The 21,125-nt window shown below is 49.2% G+C and overlaps 3 protein-coding genes across 3 annotated transcripts; 1 reads left to right on the plus strand and 2 right to left on the minus strand.

Moving 5' to 3' along the window:
• Window positions 1–8,604: 8,604 nt before the first annotated feature.
• On the minus strand, window positions 8,605–11,154 carry P884DRAFT_278870 (Cullin; the record flags this gene model as incomplete). The annotated part of the gene is made up of 2 exons (XM_069443238.1): window positions 8,605–8,776; window positions 8,855–11,154. 2 exons carry the CDS (start codon window positions 11,152–11,154, stop codon window positions 8,605–8,607), a joined length of 2,472 nt encoding a protein of 823 aa, XP_069296255.1.
• A 934-nt stretch (window positions 11,155–12,088) lies between these two features.
• Window positions 12,089–13,098, plus strand: P884DRAFT_226986 (DNL zinc finger-domain-containing protein; the record flags this gene model as incomplete). The annotated part of the gene is made up of 1 exon (XM_069439671.1): window positions 12,089–13,098. One exon carries the CDS (start codon window positions 12,089–12,091, stop codon window positions 12,872–12,874), a length of 786 nt encoding a protein of 261 aa, XP_069296256.1. The 3' UTR covers window positions 12,875–13,098.
• A 120-nt stretch (window positions 13,099–13,218) lies between these two features.
• Window positions 13,219–21,124, minus strand: P884DRAFT_301136 (armadillo-type protein; the record flags this gene model as incomplete). The annotated part of the gene is made up of 2 exons (XM_069444834.1): window positions 13,219–19,723; window positions 19,773–21,124. 2 exons carry the CDS (start codon window positions 21,122–21,124, stop codon window positions 13,219–13,221), a joined length of 7,857 nt encoding a protein of 2,618 aa, XP_069296257.1.
• Between the last annotated feature and the right edge of the window lies 1 nt (window position 21,125).

Genomic DNA, 21,125 nt, shown 5'->3' on the forward strand with positions numbered 1-21,125 from the left:
CTAACTCCTAGATTCGCTACTAGAGTTGACCAAGCTAGGCGAGCAGCTATTCGGCTGTAACGTTAGTAGCTATATTAATGTCGAGGTCGAAGTCACCTCCGTTCTGAACCATGATAGAACAAAGGGAGTGATAGCAACGTGTGACGAACCTAACTTAGACTTCTTCTAAAAGGGTTCAGATGAAGGTAAGTGATACGGGACAAATGTACAGGTCGTCTAAGGGATTCGGTGAAGCTAAAGGGTTTATAATAATACTATAGTTATCTCTTATAGTAGTATAATGCTATTATAAGTACTATGATTATGAGAAGAGTTGCTATTACTAGTAAACTCTAGAGTCTACTAGAACGAGTAACTATCTATATATATATATAACCTTCCCAGATTACCTTGATTAGTCCTTGGTTAGTGATCCTGGTGAGCCGCTTATCGCGATTAGTGACTTTACGCTGATCTTGGTGATCGTAAGCTAGCGTACGGTAGGGCTTATAGTGCTCCCTACGTTATGATTGGTTCTTCCCGTCCTTTCGGCTTGATTGGCCTATCCGTGCCGGTGGCCTAGGTGGCATCTGCATGTATATTTCCGTAACACAAGACCTCCTGGTAGAAACATAGGAAATCGCTATAATCGCTAGATAACGACGGCAAGATAAGCGACTATAGATAATGGTATAATAGAAGTAATACGAAATGCTTATACTAGTAGATAGTAGAGTAGAGATAAACCTGATTTTACTAATACTTGTAAATTAGCTATAGATACCCTAGAGAATAAAGTAGAAGTATAGTATAGTCAAAGGGCCATTTCCGATATAATAGGTATATAGGGAGATCGAACTAATTAACATTACTATAGCAAGAGAGACTATAGTAATTATATTTAGTATTATAGATATAGGTAATGATAAAGATATAATATTAGGATTACTATAATATAAAGATTATAACCTAGACATTAGCTAGAAGAATAGTAGCTACCTACGACCCTAGATAGAGTCGTATTTGACTAGCGTAATAGGGAGCGTATAAGGATCGTAAAAAGATAATGTCTAGGGAAAGACATGTCCTATAGATCTACTACAAGAGATAGGCAGTAGTAGGCAGACTACTACAAACTCTAGAAGAAACGGTATAACGATATCAACACTACGATAGGAGGAACAAGCCGAACCGCCAATAGCTGTTCTCTCCGTTAACGTATATAGAACACTATAACTAGAATAGTAGATCGAGATAGGAGAAATCGCTAGTATTGCTATAGATAGAACCAAATTCGTATACTATTAGAAAACCAAGAAACAAGACAAGACTAGGGAAGTACTAAAGGAGTACGAAGGATACCTAGCATTCGAACTAAAACATCTAGAAGGATTACCAGAACACGGCCTATAGGATCACGAGATCAAGCTTAAGGAAGGAGCACGACTAAAGTTCTTTAAGATCTATTATATAAGCTAGACGTAGAACGAAGAACTTAAGCGGTATCTAGAGGAGAACCTTTAAAGAGGATATATCTGCCTGTTAACATCACTAGTAGGCTACCTAATCCTATTTATACCTAAGAAAGATAGAAAGCTATGGTTATACGTCGACTATTAGTAACTTAACGAATAGACTATAAAAAATCGATACCTATTACTACTAATCTTATAGCTCTAAGATTAGTTAGCAAGAGCCTAATATTTTATACGTCTTGACTTGCTATTAGCCTATAATTATATATAGATCAAGGAAGGCGATAAGTGGAAAACGGCCTTTAGGATACCCTATAGCTATTACAAGTACCTTGTTATACTATTCGGACTTATAAACGTGCTAGCAACGTTCTAAGCCCTAATTAATCAAGTTATCTAACCCTTTCTCGACAAATTCGTAGTATATTATCTTGACAATATACTTATCTTCTCTAAGACGATAAACGAATATTGGAAGTATATAAGAGTAATACTAGATACATTATATATGTATAAGCTATTAGTTAATAAGGAAAAGAGCGAATTCTATATTAAGAAGACGGTGTTTTTAGGATACGAGATATCCCTAGGACAAATCTAGATAGAACCTTTAAAGGTTAAAGCTATTAAGAACTAGCTACGACCGACGTTAGTTATAGAAGTACAAAGTTTTATTAGGTTTATAAACTTCTACCAGATGTTTATTAGGAACTTTAGAGTAATTATATAACTATTATATAAACTTACCAAGAAGAATGCTAAATTCTAATAGGAAGAATAGTATAAATAAGCATTTATATAGATTTATAACGCTATTACTAAGGATCTAGTACTAGTACTACTAGACCCTAAGAAGCTATTCGAGGTAGAAACGGACGCTTTAAACTATACTATTAGAGGACAATTAGGATAACAAGACAAACAAGGGAAGCTACATCCTATAGCCTTCTTTTTAAAGAAGCTTGATAGACCACATCTCAATTATCTAATCTATAACAAGGAACTACTTACGATTATCGAAGCTTTTAAGGAGTAGCGACTATACCTTAGTAGTATAATCGAACTAGTATAAGTGTACACGGATCATAAGAATTTACAGTACTTTACGATAACAAAGGAGCTTAATAGACGACAAATACGGTAGGCAGAATTCCTTGTAGAATTTAACTTTAAGATCTGCTATAAGAAAGGTAAAGAAAACGTACAAACGGACGCTTTAAGCTAATAAACAGATCATACGGAAGGATAAACGGAAACAATGCCACTATTATTTAAGGAACGAATAAATGGAACGCTATATTACAAAATGTAGATACCTGTAGAAGATAATCTACTCGACTCGTTCCTAGAATATTATATAATCTTTCAAGAAGAAAGGATTAATAAGGTATAATATTAAGTAGTACCTAGACTAGTAGTACCTAGTAGAGTAGAAGAAAAAGATACAAAACTCTGGTACCGAGGCAAAGTATATATCTATAATAAAGACTAATAGCTATAAATGATTTGAGAACTCTACAAGTCGAAACTCGGAGGATATAAAGGAGTTATAAAGACTATCGTACAAGTCAAGAAACATTACGACTTTCTATAGTTAACGGTACAAGTTAAGGAAGTCGTATAGAGCTACGACATCTACAATCGAAGTAAGACGGTACGACACAAGCTATATAGGCTACTTTAGCCACTACTAATAGCTAATAAACTATAGAGTTTAGTTATAATAGACTTTATTACGAAATTACTAGAATCTAAGGATATAGCTATAGGAGTAATCTACGATAGTATTCTCACTATAGTAGATTACCTAACTAAATAGGTATACTTCTTTCCCTATAAGGAGTCTTAGATAGCTAAATAACTAGTAGACGTAATCTATCGGCAAGTTATATTAGTATATACTTAGCTATAAGAATAGATTACTAATAGAGATACTAAGTTTGTATCGAAGTTTTAGCAAGCGTTAATATAACGATTAGGCGTTAATAGTAAACTATTAATAGTATATTACCTATAGACTAACAGATAAACAGAATAACTAAACCAAGTTATCAAGTAATACCTCCGCTCTTATATTAATTACTAGTAAGACGACTAGGTTATACTATTACTAATAGTATAACTTGCTTATAATATAATACTAATAGAAATAACTAAAGTTATACTATTCTTCGCAAACTATAGATACGAAGCAGACCTTAGGTAAGGACTAGAGGTCATAGTACCAAGAGTAGTAGTCAAAGTAGAATAGATATATATACTATACAAGAAGCTCAAAAAGGAACTTAAGTTTATCAGAACTAGAATAAAGAACTATTATAACAAATATAGGCTCAAGGGACCTTACCTAGAGAGGGGAGATAAAGTCTATCTAATTATATAAAACCTATAAACTAAATAATTAAACACGAAGCTAGACTTCAAGAAGGTCAGACCCTTCGTTATCAAAGAACGAATTTCGACATCTAACTACTAACTATCATTACCATTATCTATATAATTATAGATAGATATTTTTTATATTTCACTTCTCGAACTAGCACCAAAGAATACTAAGATCGCTATAAATATCGAAGCAGAGGATAAAGAGGAAGAATAGGATATCAAAGAAATTCTAGATTTATATATTATTAACAGGGAACTATAATATCTAGTTAAATAGCTCGATTTTAGAACAGAAGACAACTTATAGGAGCCGGTTAAGAACCTAAACTGCCCTAAGAAACTAGAATAGTTCTACCAGAGGAACCCTAACCGACTATAGGGGCCGACTTAGGAATCTAACCAACGTCTAAGAAGGAAGAAGTACTAGTAGGAGCTAACCCTAAGGACAAGCTAACTACTTCCTAGTCAATCACGCCAAAGGCGCCTAACGCCTACGCCTAACCTATCAAATCCTATTCTTCCGACATTAGGGCTACTACCCCGTCCTCCTTATCTAAACCCTATATACCTCGACAAACGAACTTATTACTCTAGTTATATAACATTCGTTTTTGACGACGTAAACGCGTAAGGCGATTTAAAGTTTACTAAAGTAGATCCTCTACCGCTAAAATTTCCTTCTCTAGCCTATCTTGCTTATACTAGTTATATAATACTATAATAAGTTAGAACGGAAATAAGAAGATAAACAGAAGCCACTTATAGGAATCCGCTACGTTCGGCCCGTCACAAGACTTTCCCTTATATATACAATTTAAACACCTCTTAGAATTTCCCGATATAATATAACGCTTCTTAGGCGTTATATAATAACAGTTAGAACACGGCATGGTTTCGGAACCGTCTCGCTTAATCATAGTAACTAAGACACGACATTTACACGTTATATTACGATAGCGTTTCTTCATACGGTCAGCCATGGTAAACGGCAGAAGGGAGCAAGGGGGGGAACTTACAGGAGCAAGTTATAAGAGGGTATTAGCACCATTTAAAACGGCCTAAGAGGGCTTTCGGGTCAAAAGCCTTAAAGGAGGGGTATCGTGTCATAGAAATATATATATAGATGCCGCCTAGGCTACTGGTATAGATAGGCTAATCAAGCCGAAAGGACGGAAGGAACTAATTATAACATAGGAAGCATTACGAGCCCTACCGTATACTGGCTTACGATTACCAAGATTAGTATAAAGTCACTGATCGCGATAAGCGGCTCACTAGGATCACTAACCAAGGACTGATCAGGGTGATCTGGGAAGGTTATATATATATATAGATAGTTACTTGTTTCGGTAGACTCTAAGAGTTCACTAGTGATAGTAACTTATAATTATAGTACTCCTAATAGCATTGTACTACTGTAAGAGACAACTTTGTTATTGTAAACCCTTTAGCTTTACCGAATCCCTTAGACAACCTGTATACTTGTCCTGCGTTATTTACCTTCGTCTAAACCCTTTTAGAAGAAGTCTAAGTTAGGTTCGTTATATATTTCGAAGCCTAGGGGTAGTATATTAACCCTGTAAACTGGTTAATCTATAGTTCCTAGATAGCTAGGAGGTCGTATTTAGCCTCCTCTAATAGGACCTTAAGGGCCTATTTATTACCTTAGGTATTCTACTAGAGGATCTTAATTTATATTCGAGGTAGCTAGAGTAGAGGGTGGGGGTATAGTAGTAATAGGCTCCATAGCTATTGCCCCCTTGACCGGTTATAAGAGGGAGGGGGCTCTAGGCTATAGCAAGGAGATATAGGTCTGTTAGGCATTAAATAAGGCGCTTCTAGCCGCCTACTAGGCTAGGGTAGGCCTTCTATAGGGGCGTTTAGCCCCGGTTTAGTAGTGGTTATCGTCTTCTAGCTAGCTACTAAACTCGAAGGCTACCTTCTGGTACGGTTACTCTAGTGGTTAGAAGGTCTGGGGTCTATATTAGTAGGCCTCTCTAGCCCTCTCCTAGGCTTCGACTTTCTTCGGGCAGCCCCTATACTAGGCTATATAGGGGCTACTATAGGCTATATACCTATAAGGGAGTTAGTTAGAGTAGGTAAGGCATTAGGTCTCCCTAGCCTTCCCTCCCTTCCTATAGGCCTTTATACTATAATAGCTACAGTAGGCCGGCCATTAATAGTACCATTAGGTATAGCCAAAGCTCTAATACCTATAGTACTACCTTAGCTCTAGAGCATCCTAATAGGGTTTATAGTCTAGTACCTAGGCATCCTAGACTATGCCCTCGTTATAGGCCTTCTAGGCCTCTTCGAGGTCCTATAAGCCTAGGAGTACCGTGGCCCACTTTCTTTACAGGCTCTTTGGTAGCCGGAACTTAACCATTTCGATCAAGCGTAGGCCTATAGCCTCCTTAAAGTCCTGTTCGTTAACCCCCTGTAGCTCTTCCTTCTAGACTCCTTTGGCTAAGACTATATAGGCCTTACCAACCTCCCTAGCCTCCTCTCCAAAGGCTATAGCTACCTATCGCTTATTAGCTAAGTACTAATCCTTAGTAGCCTTATCCTTAAAGACTACTACTATATCCCTGCTTAGGAGCTTCCTAGCTATAACGGCTCCCTAGCGGCTAGAGGCTCTATTAACTACTTAGACTATCTCGGCCAGGGTTCAGGCTTTAAGGTCCTCCTATAGGCTTGCGTTCCGTATTGTAACCTCCTATAAGGCCCGTAGCAGTACTACCTTAGCCGATGGTAGGCCTCCTTAGGGGCCTATTACCCCCTGTTATAGCCCTATAGCTACCTATGCCTAGGTAGGGCGGGGTATAGCCTTAAGGACCTCTTTAAGCCCCTTTTTAACTTCCTTAGCTATAAGTTCCTATACGTTTAGGACTAGGCTAATAATAGTAGTTATAAGGCCTTGTAAGAGCCTATTGGCAAGGTCCTATGCCTTGCCCTGTTTAGGGCTTAGTATAAGGTTAACTAGTTATATAATAAGACCCCTTAGCTCCTTGATATCTAGGGTAGGGCAGGCCTATAGTAGGCCCTCCTTTGACTAGATTAAAGCCATAGGCCTCCCTACCTAGTGGCTTGGCGATAGGCTATAAATCGATGTTATATTCAGGGGTACTAGGTAGTCTATATGGTGAAAATTTGACGGTCGTGTGAGGTTTGGTCGGATTATGGTCGGATCCGGTTCCTACGCCTGCGGTGCCTGTTGTGTACCTACAACGGCTCGCGTGCGGTTGAGGGTGGTACTGTTGGATAGCGTTTTTCGAGAGCTTTCCAGCGATGGTAGTTTCGTGTGTTTTGGTGGGGTATTTACAAAGATATAAGTCCTTGGGTTTTTTTAGCTTTATTAAGATAATAGCTACTATTACTATTACTAAGTAAGCTAATAGCGGTTAATATTATAAATAAAAAAAATTTTTAGAGTATAATATAGGTATAGATAATAGAATAATATATAGGTAGGCAGAGGTAAGAGGGGGAGTATATAGATTATAAAAGGGAGGAAGTAGGAGTTAGAGGGAGGGAGAGGAAGAATTTATATATATTCGGAGAGTAAGGCTAGGGGAGTATATATAGGGCCTAAACAAAGACTAGGCCCTACTCTAAACTCGAACAAAGGCTAGGACCTATATAATATCAAAATAAAGACCAGGACCTATATAGGACCTAAACAAAGCCAGACCATATATATAGACCACTAGTATATATAGGACCCGTTACTATAGTAATACTAGGTAGACCTACCTAAGCATCTAACTAGAAAAAGAGGGGGGGTATATTATAGGCCTAGGCTCTACCTAGGCTAATTGATAACAGGCTATACCCGGTTTCTAACCAGACCTATATATATTTATAGGGCGTTTGTAGGGTATGTGCCTAGGACCTGGTTAGGCTCTAACCTGATACCTAACCGGGCCTTAACTAGAGTATATATATACTCTCTATATTAGGAAATGAAACCCCCTTTTAGTACTTATACTTACTTTCTCCTCTTTCTTTCCTTAAGGTAGTTAAATATAATATTATATACTTATCTATAGTTACTATAAGGCTAGTATATTATAACGAGTTATATAACTAATTGTTTGACTAATTATAACTAGATAGAATTAAATTTTACTATGTTTTTAAGCTTTTTAGAACCTAGTTTATAATTAGACTATTTATAGCTATTTAAAGCTACTATTACAAGGGTAATTGAACTTAATAGTACCTTTTATATAGACACGAAAGTATAGGAAATTTGGTAGTGATATGTCTAGTAATATTAGTATATCTAGGGGTTTTGGCCCTACCTGTCGGGAGACAGGTGGTAGTACTGAACTAATTAGTTAGTACTAACCACCGGGTAACTAAACGAGATCGAAATGTGTGTGCTCCGCAGAGAGACCAGGCACTTCTTAGCATGTCGACGAGACTTTGTCGCCTACACAACATGCTTCTCGACGTAGGCGCGTCATCTAAGGTTGATGACACCTAGACCCGTAAAGGAACCCAGAATAAAAGAGCACCGGCCGCGTCGATCCTCACCGATATGTCCCGTTGACTCCGACACCCCAGACCCTAGAAGTAGCGCGCCTGAAGTCCCACATCCATGCACCTATCGTATCTCGTTATATCGTCCCAAACTCTTGCCCTGATGACATGACAACTTAACAGGTCATATCGTCAAACCATCTCTTCTGAAACCAAGGTCAAGGCCAAGACCAAGACCATAAACCCGAAAGCCTGATTCCGATTCCACCTCCAGACAGACTTATGCCAGATACCGATACGCTGGAGTATCAGACTCGATCCTCTCGAGATACTCTCTCACGAGCAAGTCCTCGATCCGCTTCTTGATCATGGAAATCTCGGGCTTGAACCGCCCGGCAAGCTGGCCAATGACCTCTGTCGTGAGCTGGGTATGCGAAAGCTCCTTTCGTTGCCTGTTAAGCACGCCGGTTAGCCCTCAACTTCTGTGTAAAAAAAGAAAGAAAAAAAAGATAAAAGAATGGGAGACCGACTTCATGATGCGCACAATCGCGGCATCCACGACGTGCGCCCTGGTCTGGTCGTTCTTGCGCTCCGTCTCCTTGCGCTCCTCGTTGTCCTCCACCTTGGACGTGCTGCTGATCACAGGAGCCTTGATTTTGATGGTCTTGCTGACAAACTGGGCGTTGAAGGCAAACTTGTCGGTCGCCTTGACGCTCTTGGACATGGGCTCCTTGATCAGGACCCTCGACTTGGGCGGGATCGAGAGCGAGCCCAGCGTGCGGATGAGGTCTTGGGCGGGGATGTTGGTCTTGGCCTGGATCTCTTCAAACGATAGGCTCTCGCCGTCGGCGAGGTCGTTGAAGAGCTCGAGCACGATCATGCCGTACGTCGACACGTTGAGCTCATAGCGGCGCTCCTTGCTGAGCGGGCCGCTCTCCTTGCCAGGGATCTTGGGGAACACGCATTTGACGTCCGCGCTGCCCGCTGATGCGACCCAGGTGAGCACTCGGCCGCTGCGGTCCTTGAGATAGTACTTGAAAAAGCTCTCCTGCAACCGCTTGATGGCGGGCGGGAAGATGCACTCGGCTCTGCCGCCGTCCTCCTGCAAGGCGCTGCGGCCCATGACCTCGGGCGGCCAGTTGTTGGTCGTGAGAACGTGAATGCCGAGGTCGATGTTCTTGGTGTCGGCATCGCCGAGGCCGCGGACGTGGTCGCGGTAACTCTCTGACAGGTCCTTGGACAGCTCCATGTCCTTGAACATGCCCTCGAACTTGGCCGTGAAGTGGTTGCCCAGCTCGGCCCTCATCCTGCGAACGAGCTCCTTCTCTATGTGCACCTCGGACCTGTTGTGAAGCAACCGGCGAGCAAGGTGTTTCTGATAATATCGCTCAAACATGTCTCTGTCCGCGAGATAACTGAGAAGCACAACCGCTTTTTGCAACACAATCTCCACATCCTCGTCCGATTTCCCCTTGAGGCCCCGCTTCAAGCTGTCGTCGATGAACAGCGACACGAATTCCGAGCTCCTATTGAACATGTTGATGAATTCGGCAAAGCTCTTGGTCACGGCGGATTGCAGGACAATGTCCTCGTTGAAGCAGGTCTTTGAGAGATTGTCGAACTTGTCCTTCAGCTGCAGAACGTCGTCGACCCACTTTATCGCCGCTGCTGTCTGCTGGGCTGCTGCGCTTAAGGGTTGCGCTTTGGTCTTCCCGCCGCCTTCGGCTCCGTCCTCAGCCTCAGCACCGGCTGCTGCCGGAGCTGAGAAGTCTGTGTTCTTGAGGGTCTGCTCAATCTCGAGACCTAGTTCCATGACGCGGCTCTGAAGAATAGTCCGGAGTGCTTGTTTTGTCTTGTCAACCCTGGAGATGAGCTGATAGAGAATGGAGAGGTCCTCGTAACGATCATTGTCGATCATGCTCTTCATGCCGCTTCCCTCCATGGCGAGGAAGTCGTTCAGCTTGGCGACTATCAGCTCTTGTTCGACGACCGACGCGATCTTGTCCGTCGTGAGGATGGAAAGCGTCGTCTCGCAGCGATCCCGCTCCTCGCGGAGCCGGCGCTGGGTGTGACGCAGCCAAGCGCTAGCATTGCCCTCGCGGAGCAGTTTTTCGCACTCGTTCTTGTAGAAGTCCCGACTCGCGCTGAGGAAGCGGGGCTCAAAAACGGTCAGATAAAGCTTTGTATTCTCAATCTCCTCGTCCGTTTCGTAGAGGGACTCCAGCATGGACGTTATTTGCCGGAGGAGATTCCGATCGATGATGTCGCCGTCTCTCTCCATATTGATCAGATCGAGCACAACGGCATTGAGAATGTCGAAGATGACAAAAGGCTGGTCCAGTTGTTCTGACGCTCCGCCCAGATCATTCCGCAAAATGTGGTCCCTGAACAAGCCGAGCGTCGCAGCGAATATCGAAGGCCGTCTCGACTCGGCGACGTAGGTGCGCTCCAGGTACATGAGAATATCGGCCACCATGTTCATCGACATATTATGGTCCTCCCAGGTGCTGCGAATCCCCCTCAGAAACCGCTCGCCCGTTTCGCGCCGTTCGTGTGCACTCGATCCCGGCGTCTGGAGCAGCGCAATACCGATCAGGTTGCCCGACACGAGCCCGGCGATCTGCGGCAAGACGTGGTCGCGGAACCATTTCTCTTCGAATTCCTTGACGCTGTCGTAGAGGAGCTCGCCTTTCTTCCTCAGAACGATCTTGTACGAGGCTCGGTAAAGGTTCTCGAACGAGAGCCGGGTGGCATTCTTATTGTGAATGTCGGTCAGGGCGCCTTTGAGGATTTCCCAACAAGGAGTGAACTCGCTGTTCTCCTTGCTCATAATCGGCTGTGGCTGTCAGAACGGGTGCTTCCAGTTCTCGGTGGGTTCACGAGGCACGGCAGCTGTCCACGAGCGGCGAATCTCGTGGACGCGCTCCTGAGAGACATACCCTTCGGATCGGCCGGATCTTGTTCGGTCTGGAGGCCATCGCGGCGACTTCTGCTTGTTGTACGGTCCGGACGAGATTGGGGGGTTGTCGACGAGGCGAGACGGGAGCTAAGACGGGCGCGGAATCGTAGGCCGGAATCTGATGCAGCTGGGAAGCTTCAGCGCCAAGCTGGGGACGGAAAGAAAAAAATAGGAAAGGCCTCGTAATCGCCGGCAATGTATTTCCCACTGCATATATGCAACGACCTCTGCACGTAGCTAGCACAGCTGTTACCTCATCCGAGGGTGTGTGAGGACGGGGCAATCGTGAGGACGATTAAACGCCGGCGGCAATAGTCAAACGGGGCTCTCTTGGAAACGACCAGGGCGGTGTCAAAGGACGGTGGCTATCGCATCACCATCTTTGTTCCCCCTTGTCCGTCAAGCTGTGTATCGTGCCACGTAAAGAAGAAGAGGAGGAATGTGGCGAAGCCGAGCCGAATCCGTTTCGAGCATCAAGAACTCCCGGGCTTTCGGGTTCCTGCGCGGTGGTTACCGCAGTCCGCAAAGGTTAGGCTGGGGAAACCGATGTGGAGTTTCCTTGAGCTGTAATAAGTGTAATCCGTATGTAAACCCCCCAACCCCACTCTCATTGCCCCTCTACAGCAGGCAGTCAACCAAGCTATCTTATCGATAAGAATTTTTGGGACCGAGCTGGCGGCGAGCGCCGCGTCTCAAAGGTTGATGTTTCCTCCTTCTTGCCTTCCGACAGGACCGACCAAGAAAAACCCTTGACGACCCGGCTCCCTCACACGCAGACCTTGAAACTCGGTATATCGTCAAAGACATGGCTTCCAATCGCCCATTTGTGTCAATACAAAAATTGGCGAGGCTAGCCTCACCAGCGCCTGCCAGAGCCGGCCCGTCCTCGCTCGTCCTCCTCCGTTCAAGACCAAGCCGACACCTTCCCTGCCTCGCATCATCTGCTACCGCAACTCGCCTCGCCCATAGCATTCCACGACCACGCAACGGCTCCCCATTCATCCAACAACAAACACATCAACAGCAGCAGCAGCAGCAGCAGCAACAACAACAACAACAGCAGCAAAAACAAACAGCCACCAGCGCCTCCACCTCGAGCAGCGCCTCCCCCGAGACAACCCCCCCACCATCAGGCGCCACCACCACCAACAAGGCGGAACAAGCCGCCCAGGGCCGCGACATCCGCCAGCAGCCGCACTACGAGCTGACCTTCACGTGCCGGCCGTGCGGGACGCGCTCGCGCCACCGGGTGTCCAAGCACGGCTACCACCACGGCACGGTGCTGATCGCGTGCCCGCGGTGCAAGAACCGCCACGTCATCAGCGACCACCTGCGCATCTTCGGCGACGAGGCCGTCACCGTCGAGGACATCCTCCGCCAGCGGGGCGAGTCCGTCAAGAAGGGCACCCTCGTCGCCGGGGCCGACGGCGACGGCACGGGCGACCTCGAGTTCTGGGACGACGGCTCGAGCACCCCGCGCGAGCCCTGGGTCGAGCCCGAGCGGCCCAAGGCGAAGGAGGGGGAGAAAGACCTGCCGCCCGGCGCCACCTTCAAGAGCGTTAAGCCCGGGGATAGAAAGGCGGATGAATGAGATGGGCGGGGAGTGTATATAGCGACGACAGACAGGCGCGGCCAAAGGGAAAGACGTAAGGAGTTGCAAAGTTGTCGAAGAGCGGGATTGAGATGTTGTTCTGTTAGGGACATGTGTACGATGTGATGGATAGACTTGACGACAGCGTTGTGACATGTCGCATACCCGAGAACCGCCAGTTCTCAGTGTAACATTATCCTGTACAATACCAACCTAGATCTAACACAGAGCCGGCCATCTTCACAAACAGTGTTTTTTTTGTTTTCACAGGACCCCTTTTTACAACCATGCCAGACCCATCCAAACAACACCTAGCGACCAACCAAACATCACAGCAATATCAACTACAGGAAGTTCCGCCGGTGCTCCCTCTGCTCCTGTCCCCGCGCCTTCCGCTTCTCCTTCTTTTTCTCCAACTTCTTGCGCTTCTCTCGCCCGTACTTCTCGGGCGCCGTCAGCGCCTCGATCTTGCGTTTGCTGGACCGCTGCTCCCTCTTGACGCGGATGTCCTCGCCCACCGCCAGCAGTGCCTTGGTGTACTCTGTGCTGCCCAGCCGCCGCTGCAGCGTCTCCATGATGCTCTGCGCCTTGGTCTTGAGCGTCTCGAACCGCGTCTTGAACACCTCGTTGAGCGAGAACGGCTGGCGGATCGACGGGTCCGTCAGGTTGCGCAGCGGCCGGAGGATCGTCTTCACCGAGGCCAGAAGGCTGTCGGTCGGCGACTTGACGGAGAAGGCCTCGAGGAGGTCCATGGCCGCTAGCTTGCTCACAAGCACCTCGGGCTTCGGTTGGCGTTCTTTGCGGATGATGGACGCCAGCTTCCAGAAGAGGTACTTCATGTCGGCCAGCTGGGCGGATTCCTTGGCGTCGTTGGCTGCGTCCTCCTCTTCTTCATTGCCCTCCTCTTCGGCCACGGACCTTCCTGATTCGAGATAGCCGGACAAGAACATGATGACCTGCACAGCCTCTTGGGCAAGCGCCTCGTCGACTTCCGCTGCAGAGAGGATGCCGAGTGCTAACCTCATCAGGTCGTTCACGTCGGAGCCGTCCAGCTCCAGGCCGTAAGAGCCCGCAAGTGGCAGCTTTTGCCCCTTCACGGCGTTTCGCGCAAAATCAGCCAGGTACATGCTGAGAAGCTTGATGGAGGTGAGCTTGACTGTGGTGTGAGAATGCGCAAGGCATGCCTGGACCTCGGACCACAACTCGTCAGAATCCGGGCCAAGAACCCTTCGCGGGTGCTTCTGCACCAGGGTCTGGACAGTCGTCAATGCGACGTTGGCCATCTCCCAATCAGCCTCGAGAGCCCCATCATCTCCAAGAACCTTGACCAGCTTTTCTGTGACGAGCCCGGCATCCTGGTTATCCTTGGGGCTCGGCTCCCGGCCCTCAAAGTACAACCCAAACGCGTGCAGAGCCAACTTTAGCACCGCCGGATTCCCGTCCTGCCCCAACCACGACCGCAGGAGCGTCAGGAACTTGGACAGTCGCTCCTTGTCCGACACCCGGAAGATCTCTTTGATCAGCTCACCGGCCGCCAATCGACATCTTTCGCTGTCATCGTTTGCCAACACAAACACCAGCGGGATGAAGCACGTCGCAGCCACCTCCTGTGCGAACTCATCCGCCGACTTCTTGAGCAGCAGATTGATCACCTCCATGACGGACAGGCGGCCGCCCTCTCGCTCATATCTAAGATTGGCCACGATGAACTTGAGCTGCTTCTCCCACCGATTCCGCTTCTGCGGATATTCGCGCAGGAACTGGAAGAAAGCGCCGCGTGCCAGATCGCGCGTGTCTTTGTCGTCGTTGGTAATCATGACGGTACCGACGTAGTCGAGCGTGTCGTATACCGACGCCGTCTCCAGCTTGCGGTCCAGAACGGAACGCAAAAAGCTGAACGTGACGTGCCGGTACATGGGCTCCGTCAGGTCGTCTTTGAGCTTGCTGAGCAGCATGTCAAGCGCGGCATCCCTCATCGGGATCTCCCGGCGGTCCCGAAGGACGATCGAGATGAGCTTGAGCGCTGTCTGAGCAAGCTCTGATGTCGTAGACTGCGACAAGGATATGCATTTGATTGCTTCCTTATGGGCTACCTTGTACAAGTTGCTCGCATCGTCATTCTTAAAAGGCACCTTGACGATGACGGTGAGGAACTTGAAGGCTGCAATCTTGACCTCCTCTTCGGCTGACAGAACAGCATCACCTAGGATTGGCAGGAACCCGGCGATGTTCCCAGCCGTGCGGAGGTTGTCATGTTTCTTGAGAACAGACCGTAAGATGTCGATAGCGAACCTGATGAGCTTGTAGGTGTATTTGCTGGTGACGCTGCCGTCGCTCTTCTTGGCGGCTTTCTGGACGAGATACCTCTTAAGACGAGGATCGATCTTGGGTTCTGCTTGCGGTTTTTGACTCTTGTACACTTCTTGAATCACCTCGTAACAGAACACGAGGACCTGTTGCGAGGCAGCAGCAGGATTCTCCAAGAGGCCTTTGGTGATTCGAGTAAGGAGTTCATCAACTTTCCGGACCGTGCGCAATTCGAGCTTTTCCAGGAGCAAAGACTGCAGCGGCATGGTGAGGTCGCCGAGGCGTGTGATGGAAGCTGTCTTGGCAATCAACTCCATGGAATCCTGGCTCTTGCTGCTCTTAACCTCCTTCATCTGGCTCACGTACTCTGCGGCGTCCTTCTCCTGGCCCGTGACTCCGAAGATATCATCCATGATGACGGCCATGATGGAGGAGAGACAGTAGTCTAGATCGCCTTGGTTGAATGTCGGAATGGCAACCAACAAGATGGAATGGAGGGTATATGAAAGGACATGGAGCTGATGGCCCCTGACAAGCGCTCCCCGCAACTCCTTGAGGATGAACTCAAACTTATCAGGACCGATGATGCCAGAGATCTTGGCGAGAGTGTCCCGAGCCATCTCGCGTGACTCCCAGGATTTGCTGCGGAGAATGTGGCAGATGTCGGTGAGAACGCTCGGGAGCTTCTCGTTGAGTCGCTCCTCTGGAAGAAGAGTAAGGAGTTTCGCGATGATCACTCCCACGGGGACCCTAGCACTGACAGTCGTTTCATCCTTCTCGTGGATGTACTTAAGCAGCGTCGGCAGGAAATTGTTGACGATCTCGTCACCGAGCTTCCCCTGACTAGGCAGCGTGGTCGCGAGACGGCAGGGCTTTGCATCGGCCGTCTGCCCGTCATCCACGTCCATGGCATCGGCAGATTTGCGGGAAACAGCCGTGCGTAACGCATCGACCTCCTTCTCTAGAAGACGAATAACACGCTTGTTCCAGTCTGGTTTCGATTCGACATACGAAACGAACCTCCGGAGGATGGCCCGGTATTGTTGCCATTCCAGGGACGTAGTCAGTGCCGCGATCGTGTTTGTCGCCTGGGCGCTTAGGCCATGGTCATCGCCGCCTTCGGGGCGATCAAAGATGAAGTGCTCGAAGAGCGGAATGAAAAATTGGCTGATGTGCTTGCTGCGTAGCTCGCTCTTCTCGTTTGCCGCCTCGAGAAGACGCAGGGCCTGGAGCTGACGGGCAACCGCCGGGCTGAGGACATGGAAGAAGAAGGCTTGGTCGGAGTCGTCAGAGACGGGGACCAAGGGGGTGAGGTCGGCAACCGGTTCCCACTGTGGGAGATGAGCGACGAGGAAGCCGAAGAGGCGCAGGACCTCGCGGCGGACCGTTTCGGAGCTCTCTCTCGCTCCTGAGTAGATGGCCGGCAGGATGACGGTTGACAGAACATCGACATAAGCAGCCTGCTGCGGCCCCGCCCAGGCTGCTTCAGCTGCTGAGACGAACTTGCAGAGTCCATCGGCCGCGTTGGATGAGAGCACGCCAAACTCCTCGTCCTGCTGGATGTAGTAGAGGAGGTTGTGAACCAAGGGCATCCATTGATCGATTGTGAAGGGCGTCTCGCGGTCTCTGGAGATCGAGTTGAAAGCCGAGAGTCGCGTGTTGTAGTCCGGTTCGTCCAACCGCTTCACGACGTAGGAGTTCAGGTCGCGGCAAATGTCGGCCACTTCCTGCGCCCAGGGCTCTCGAGAGGCAAACACCTCCAAGACTTCAGCCAGGGTCTGCCGGTTCTGCTTGTCTTTGAAGAAGCCAAACAACGAGGCAATGGTACCGTAAACCTCCCGCTTCAGCTCCGCGTTGTTTTGTAAATCTTCGAGCACGATGAATTGCTTCAAGATCAACAAGATCGAGCCTTTGATCTTGGGGTTGACCTTTCTCAACGGCTGGTTAAGCAGGAAGGTGGCAATCTCAACCATGTCCTGCACGCTGGTCGACGTCTCCACAAGAGGAGCGATAGCGACGACCGTGTCGACTGCGGTCGCGAGCAGGTCCCGGCCAATGTCGGGCTGGTCGCGAAGCAGCCCACTGATCTCCTTGAGGATGAGATCTATGTTGGGGTCTAGGAGCTCCGTCTTAACCTTCTCGTTCGGCTCCGACTCGGCCTCGGGAGGTCGCGCGAGATCAACCAGATTCTTGAGGACGCTGAGAGCGAAGGTCTTGACTTCATCCCTGACCTTCTCGATACGCAGAGTCTCGATGATCTTTGGCATGATCCTCTTATCAATAGCGAGGAACAGGGCGGCCTGGGGAAGCGAAGACCATGTGCCCAGAAGCTTCCAGGTAGCCGAGACACCTTGTGTTGTCTCCGCCGGAAGCTTCTCAATCCGAGGGCTGATGACCTCCTTAACCATCACTGCTTGATACGGAGTCCAGTCAAACCCGGGCGCGTTCTGGAACAGCTTGCTCAGAGACTTCAGCGCTGTTGTTCGCACAACCTTGTACAAGGACGCGTTCTGAACGTGGTCCTGCTCTTCGGTCTCATGCTCCTCCGAGGTCCCTCCAAGCTGGCGGCAGGCATATATGAGGCAGTAGAGAACCGCGTTGACAAGAGACTCCATGTACGACGAGACGCTCGTCCCAAGCTCATTGATGACCGACTCGACCATGTTCAACAGACCAACCTGCTTGCGGACGGGAAGAGCCTCCCGAGCAAACAGACTCTCTCGGAGCCCTTGGGCATCGACCACTTTGATATCTCGTAGGTCGCCGAGGGCTATGTCTAAGAAGCTCCCCATGTCATCAACATTCAGTTGCCGGATGACGGCGAGACGTGTCGCATGGAGGCCATGACGGCCACTAGCTACGCCCTTCTTTGAGATGGTTCGCCCATATAGCAGGTGGAGAAGAACCGGCATAACGTCCGGGCGGTGGTCAGGCTGAATCTGGTTGTCGCCTTGAAAGAGGACGGTGAGCTCGTTCCTGAATCTGGCCTCGTCAAGCAGGTACTCAAGGTGTTCCTGGTACGGCTTGATAGAATCATTCTTCCAGGCCAGGATCGATTTGAGGGCCAGCTTTTGCAGCTCGATATCGCCGTTCGCCAGCAGCTTGAGCAGAGACTGGTACACCCTCTGGCTCTGATATAGGACTCGGGGGTTGTTGAATTGGGCGAATACTCCAACGAGGGCTTTTCTGTCAGGAAGAGACCAGCTGCCTTCGAAAGATTCTTCAGCCTCGTCTCCATCCTCATCCTCCTCCTCCGACGTCCCACCTTCCTCGGTGAAGGAAAAGAGGAATGGCACCAGCCTTCGAGATCGCTTCTCGGCCAAGAAAGGCATGGCTGAAAACGCCTTGAGTGCTTTGCTCCGTGCCCTGTCCGAAGGAGACTCGACAATCTTCTGTCCTTCCTCGAAGGCGCTCAACATGTCTTTGGAGGGATCGTTCAAGACGCTCCCCGTAGTGCCGGAGGTCTCATGGAGCGCCATGAGATTGAGACATTCGAAGTTGGTTAACGCCTGATGATTGTCCTCGGCCGGCGGTTTGTACGGGCCGGACCACTGCGGAGATGGCACTTCTAGCCACTCGAAAGCAATTTCGGCCAACACCTCTTCTCCTGGCTTGCTTTCAGCCACCTTCTTCATTGCTTCGACGGCATCATCCCAAACGGGGGACAGAGGTACCGTCGTCATGCCGAAGAGAAATGCCGGAATAGCCCGGATCAACCAGGAGTTCTGGTCGATGTGAGAGTAAACCAGGCCGAGCTTGCGGAGATGTACGGCGATGGTCCGGATGCTTTGAAGGTTTAGAGGTAGCTCTTCCACCTGAATCATTGTTGCCAGGGCGGAGTTGAAATCAGGAGTGAAGTCCAACGTCTCGAGGATTCTGAGGGACACGAGCCGGAGCTCATGAGAGGGCGTGGATAGGTTGTCAATCAAGCACTTGACCAGGGGGTTTTCCACCTCCTGCTGACTGTCGCCATTGTCGTTGTCGGCTTCGGGAGAACGCTGGATTTTGCCGCCGACTTCGCGCTCGTAATCCAGAAGAGCCTCTAGAAATGCCGGAGAACGACAGAACCGTGGCGCAGCGGCCCTCAGCAGCGGGGCCAATGAGGGGTCAACCGAGTTGGCGGGCGCGCACATTCGAAGGTAGGCACGGAAGCCGTCGCTGACGATGAAGTTCGCCTCGTCGGTAGGCAATGACGAGGATGGCCTGAGAGCCAACTTCAGCTTCTTAAGCAACACCTCGGCTATCCTTGCATTCGTCGCAGGGTGTACTGTGGTTGATTGCAAGACACGCAATCTCGCTGAGTATTTGGGCAGACATTTGTCTCTCCAGGTCTCCGGGTCTTTCCCGAAGCCACCGCTCTCTGGAAAAGGGGTGTCTCCAAGCTTAACGAATTTGCTGACAATCTGGTCCTGCCAGGACTGTGGAAGCTGAAAGATCTCCTTCCCTCCAGGGGTTGGGAGTCCGCCGGATTCGACCATGCGCGGCAGTAGTACACAGAGGATGTCTTCGTTTGCGTTCTGCGACCAATGTGCGACGATGAACCTGGCCTTGTTTAGCAAGATGTCGAGAGCAGGAAGGGAAGGAACCTTACTTTTGAAAGTCTTTCATGAAGAGGCCACGGAACCTCTCGGGATTCAGATCGGCCAGATAGGAGCAGAAGGCGATGTACCACCGCATCAGCGGTTCCTTGGTCATGGTCCCGCTGAAGGTGGAGAGGGCGGGAAGGAGGGCATCAATGGGAGCCTGGGCCCATACGATAGCCGTGTTTACGACGATCCTCTGCCATACCTGAGACGGGTCCATGGATTCAACCTCGGCCTTCTGGGCCGAAAACGAAACGAGCAACTGGCCGAGCGTCTTGACCAGAGTCGCCCAGTCATGAATGCGCGTGCCCTTTCGCACACCGGCCATGGTTCCCAGAACCTGTACGAGCAAGGCTGAGCGTGGCTCGACCTCCGCCTCTTCCATCACTCTTGTCTCGATAGTCTTGAAGGTATCCGCATTGGAGTGGTGGATGACGCTGGTAAGGACGCCGCAGCAGACATCCGTCCAAACCGTCTGGTCGGGTAAGGCCAATTCCTTCTCGGGCACGTGTCGAAGCAGAGCGGCAACAACCTCGGGGCCGGTCGAATGTATCCCATCACCCACCCCTTTGATTGCCTCGGCAAACATGGTCATGATGCCCTGGCTGTATAGCTCGAACTGCTTCTGCCCAACAGTAGCCTCCAGGTCGTCCCTTACGTGCTCGACAAAGAGCGGCAGCGCCTTGTCCTTGTGGCTGGGGGCCGCCGCCTTCTTGACCAGAAAGCTCATGGCCTCGGCAGCGAACCGGGCAATGTGGCCGGGGTTCCGGGCCTTGCCCATCAATGGAGCCACGACGTCGTATGTCGACCTCAGATCTGGCACGAGAAGGCGCGACAAGTATTTGAAGAGGAAAGCCAGGGCGGCAAAAGTCCACTCGATGACTTCGACATCATGCACCTTGCTGGCGAGATCGACAATGAGGGCGAGAGCTCGTGGGTAGTGCTTCTCGAAGCGAACGCCCAAGTCATGCGCAAATGCCGTGACAAGGTCAAGCAGCGGTTCGAGGGCGTCTTTCTCGTGCTTCGCGATGTACTCGGCCAGCAAGTCCATAATCCGGTCCTCATGGTAGAGGATCTGGGCAAGGGACTCGGTGAGGGGGTTGATCTCCCTCTTGAAAGCCATATACGGCTTGGAAATGTTGAGTTCGGCCCATCGATCCAAGCCGTTGCGCAGGTAGGAGGTCGTCACTTCGAGGTCTTCGGCTTCGAGATCGTGGCGGCGCACTTTGCGGAGGGGATCGAGGGAGTGAAGCTTGGAGATCTTGGCGCTGAACGACTCCCATCGGTGATTCTTTTGGTGGGGGGTCTTTTTCGAACCCCTGGAGGTTTTGACAATACGGCCCGACGTTGTGGACGGCATG

Source organism: Thermothelomyces heterothallicus (genome assembly GCF_042370625.1).
Source record: "Thermothelomyces heterothallicus CBS 202.75 unplaced genomic scaffold P884_scaffold_17, whole genome shotgun sequence".
Lineage (NCBI taxonomy): Eukaryota > Fungi > Ascomycota > Sordariomycetes > Sordariales > Chaetomiaceae > Thermothelomyces > Thermothelomyces heterothallicus.